Source organism: Tupaia chinensis, unplaced genomic scaffold, assembly GCF_000334495.1.
Source record: "Tupaia chinensis unplaced genomic scaffold, TupChi_1.0 Scaffold145078_1, whole genome shotgun sequence".
NCBI classification, from domain to species: Eukaryota; Metazoa; Chordata; class Mammalia; order Scandentia; family Tupaiidae; genus Tupaia; species Tupaia belangeri.
Window position 1 is genome coordinate 3,045 of NW_006204939.1, and position 5,021 is coordinate 8,065.

The 5,021-nt window shown below is 39.6% G+C and overlaps 1 protein-coding gene across 1 annotated transcript; it reads right to left on the minus strand.

Moving 5' to 3' along the window:
* Positions 1–203: 203 nt before the first annotated feature.
* On the minus strand, positions 204–1,145 carry LOC102497409 (olfactory receptor 958). Its single transcript, XM_006167756.1, has one exon. It carries the CDS (start codon positions 1,143–1,145, stop codon positions 204–206), a length of 942 nt encoding a protein of 313 aa, XP_006167818.1.
* Between the last annotated feature and the right edge of the window lie 3,876 nt (positions 1,146–5,021).

Sequence of the window (5,021 nt, forward strand, 5' to 3'; positions counted from 1 at the left end):
AAGATTTACTATCTGGACCTTTAAAGAGAAAGCTTACTCATGTGCAATTTGTGAAAGGGGGACAATGTTACAGCTTTCTACCTACAGAATTGCTTCCCAGACATTCTACATGCAGAAAGACTTTTACAATTGGCAATAATAGATTTTTAAAAAAAGTTTAACATACAAATGAGGAGGAGAAATCAGTTTCACCCACAGGTGGACTAGTGACCTCCTTCTGACACAACCTGCCCCCCAACCAGCTTCTTCAGGGCTCCCTTCACATCTTTGTTTCTCAGGGTGTAGATGGTGGGGTTCAGCATGGGGGTGACTACGTTGCCAAAGATCTGCACAGGGGTGACCAGCACTTCACTCAAAGAGGGCTGAGTGTAGATGAGGGCACAGGGCCCAAAGAACAGTGTGACCACGGAGAGGTGAGACACACAGGTGGAGGCCGCCTTGCGCCTCCCTTCAGCTGAGCGCATCTTTAAGATGGCAATGACAATGCGGATGTAGGAGGCAAAGATGAGCAGGAAGCAGGTCATGGGCATGAGGCCAATGTTGGTGAAGCTCACCGTCTCAATGATAAGGGTGTTACTACATGCTAGCTTGACTACAGGGAAGATGTCACAGAAGAAGTAGTCCACCTCACTGGAACCACAGTAGGGCAGTTGGAAGGTCAGAGTTGTGAGAATCGTGGCATGAAAGGAGCCGGTAACCCAGGTACCAGCAGCCAGCAGGGCACACACCCGGCAGTTCATGATGATGGTGTAACGCAGAGGATTGCAGATGGCAGCAAACCGGTCATAGGCCATCACCGTGTAGAGAAAACACTCGGTGCTGCCCAGGAAGTGATAAAAGAAGACCTGGGACATGCAGCCCCCCAGAGAGATAACTTGGCTTCTCACTAGCACGTTGGCCAACATCTTTGGGGTGCTCACAGAAGAGAAGCCAATGTCCAGCACAGAGAGATTGCAGAGAAAGAAATACATTGGGGTGTGGAGGTGGGCGTCGGACACCACAGCTACAAGGATGAGCAGGTTTCCCAGCAGGGTGCAGAGGTAGAAGGTCAGGAATACAACAAAGAGCATGGCCTCCTGCCCCTCTGTGTGCGGGATGCCCAACAAGATGAACTCTGTGACCAAAGTGCGATTCTTTATCTCCATAGATGTTAGATGCTTTCCTGGAAGGGGGTGGGGGAGAACTGTAAATTCATGATCCAAGACACCAAATTGCACTGATATCTACAAGTAGATTCTCAAGGACAACAGTGATGCTGCTGATGAAAGGATCATACAAGTATTTTTCACCCAGAAGGTGATGTGGTGTCTGATATTGAGGTTTGAATGCTGGCAACTTGACTGCAAATAGCAGATTTTTGTTTTACAGTCAGAGAAGAGCACATTCAGAGTATCGGGGACTAAGAAGAACACCAAAGAAAAAAAGGAAAAAGAAAAAAAGAAAAAGGTAGGGTACATTTATAGTTTACAGAGAATGTTCATAATTATTATCTAAATAAGCCTTAAAAATCTGTAAGATAGGTATTAATATTTCCATTTCATAATTGTTGAAAATAAAATCATGACTCATGGAAGTTAAATAACGTGTTCAAGTTCTCATACATGGCTAATGGCAGATCCAGAATTAGAATCTGGCGATTCCTTAATTACACCCTAATTAGAAAAGGAGAAAAATAAGTATTAAAATATGGGTAAGGAAATATTCATATAGACTCTGAAATGAAAGGAATATAAAAATAACGTAGTTGAATAATTTATATATTTATTTATTTATTTAGAGCGTGTTTTACCATAGGGTGTGTGTGCTCCTGGGAGACAGAGACAGTAAAAGTAAAAATCACCCTCCAGGGGGCATGGCCATTCTGTAATCCTTCTCCATTATCCTCTAAGGATTTGGGGCACACACACACATGCACCTGACATTATTTTCAGTCCATTGGGTTAAAAACTGGAACTACTGTCGACTATGTGGGAGTCCAGCACCTCAACCACCATGCTACCTGCTGGCCCCATGGTGTGATTTTCAAGCTACCGGATTTGGGACATAAACCACAGTCAAACACTTGAGAGTCCAGCGCCTTAACCACAATGGCACCTGCTGGCCTCTCACTCAATCATTTAGTTTTTTAATTTGGATCTCTTTATACACATCTTTTCCACACTGGCCTTGAGCTGCTCCCTGATCATTCTTATATTAACCCTGTCCATTTGCCTGTTCTTATTCAGCACTCCGGACAGCTACACGAGCAATGTAACCATTACGTGCCTTACTATACTTTTGTCAATGTCCTCTAACATCTCATGAGCTCTCAAAGAAATGCTGATAACACATAATCTAAAATGGAACTTTTTTCATATGTAAAACTATAAAGTTTTCCCTCTGGTTTCTACCATTTATTACTAGACTCACTCTTTTGTGCTATTTTGTTCCAAAAAACACTTACAAATATCATTTATAGCTGTCCAGTTTCACCACATGGGTATTCATCTGCCACTCGGGTTTATCAAAGCATCTTTGTGGATTTTGATTCTTTCAAACAACATAGGCCGTATACTTTCCAGCATGAGGATCTTTTACCTCTGAGGCCTCCTAATGTCTACCTGTAAGTTCTAGTCCACATAGAAGCATTTCTTTTTTCATGAAAAGAAATTGGTAAAAATATGTCTACACCAGTAATAACTCCTCCTTTGCTAAGAGAGTTAGTGATATTGTACCTACTTTTCTTGATCTGAGTAAGAAAGAGAACTAAGTATTTTGCCTTACTATACTTTTGTCAATGTCCTCTAACATCTCATGAGCTCTCAAAGAAATGCTGATAACACATAATCTAAAATGGAACTTTTTTCATATGTAAAACTATAAAGTTTTCCCTCTGGTTTCTACCATTTATTACTAGACTCACTCTTTTGTGCTATTTTGTTCCAAAAAACACTTACAAATATCATTTATAGCTGTCCAGTTTCACCACATGGGTATTCATCTGCCACTCGGGTTTATCAAAGCATCTTTGTAGATTTTGATTCTTTCAAACAACATAGGCCATATACTTTCCAGCATGAGGATCTTTTACCTCTGAGGCCTCCTAATGTCTACCTGTAAGTTCTAGTCCACATAGAAGCATTATTTTTTTTCATGAAAAGAAATTGGTAAAAATATGTCTACACCAGTAATAACTCCTCCTTTGCTAAGAGAGTTAGTGATATTGTACCTACTTTTCTTGATCTGAGTAAGAAAGAGAACTAAGTATTTTGTTCCTTTGTTTGTTCTTTGTTTTTGCTAGAGGGTGAGCACATGTGTCAGAGAGACACAGAGGAGGAAAGTAAGAAAGCACTCCTCCACGGGACACGGCCATGCTGCAATCCCTTCTCCCTGACCTCTCCATATTTTCGGGATTAGAGCATAGGTGCACAGGTGCCCAGCATGTTTCTCAAGCTGACGGGTCCAGTACTTGGGACCATGCAGTCATGTGTGAGATGCAGCCACCTCAACCACCAGATCAGGAGTTGGCCTAAGAACTAGTTAATTTTAAGAATTCACTTAATTCAACTAAATTTGGGGGTGGGATTTTTATTTAGCGATATACAAATAAAACATTTTTCAGATCCTATACATAAAGTAAATCACTTAAGACAGAATATTTTGTTAATATTCTAGAGAGATATTTTGTTCCAAAAGGGATTATAAAACAAATTCCATGACCTACACAGACTTACCACATAAACTCAATTGAACGGAGCATTTTACCTCACATATAAAAGAGAAACAACCCTCAAATGCAAGATCAGGGTTAATTTGTTTAACGAATTTAAAATATCAGATTATTGGCATTTGCAAAATCCACCATACTCAAACCCTTTTCCTTTTCACTGCATCAGAGAGTAATAAGACTTCCAAAATTTTTATGATCAAATAGAGTGCAAGAGAGTATATTTTCTATGCATTTTGGTTTCTTTTTTAAAACACCGTTGAGATAAGGAAAATACATTCACTGATTCTATAGTTTTGAGAGAAGAAGAGACATTACATAGTTAGAGCTGAAGAAACATAACACCAAAAGAGGCAAAGTTAAGAAAAGGTTAGACATTAGTTAGGAAAAAAGAGCATGCCTACAATGCCAGATTATTGCCTTAATTCATCAAACAAGTGTTGATCACATTCTACAGTCACAAACCCTGTGAGATGCTGAGACACACACAGACTCTCGCTCACAGACTCTATCAAGAAACACACAGACTAAAAGGAAACATAAATATGATACGGTGTCATGCTGATAGTGTTAAAGGTACTTGCATGACCCTGCTATGAAGTTATCAATAATTCTTACTAGAATTTTGAAGGAAGACTTCATAAAAACGAAAACATCCAGGGTATGTACTGTGAAAGGCCCTACATAAAAGAATAAAATACTTGCCTTTACTTAGTTATCCAGAATGGTAAGCTTCCTAGCAAATGATTTTGGTAGCAGTGTCTAGAATGTTTAACAGGGTGAATAGTTTAAAGCTGGAGAAACAAGCTAAGAATCTAAAGCAACCATCTAGGCGGGAAGAAGAAGTAATAAATTCACATACGCTAATGGAATATTAATAGAATTGATAAGTCTTCATGTAATAATAGACTAGGTGAGCGATGGAGTGATGGTGCTATTAATTGAGATATGGAATTAAGTAAATTACACAGTGAAATCTAGTTTTGTCAAGGTAACTAACAGGATGACTTTTGTAATCTTATTTACCATGAAGAGCCTATAGACCAGCCCATTGGCAAAACCTAGGGGCAGTGAATGCATGGCTTTAAAACTAAGGTGAGTACTCAGGGCTGGACTTGCACCTAAAAACATGAAAGGAGATTAAATTACTTTTTGGGTGTATGAAGACATAAAAGTACTGAGAGAGAACAGGAGAGAAGAGCTGGGAATATTTAAAAAGTGGGGGAGTTGAGTCCCTCCTTCATTCCTTCTGCTCAATTCCCCATATTATTCCATGGCTCAACTGCACTGATAAGTAAATAATAATGAATGATAA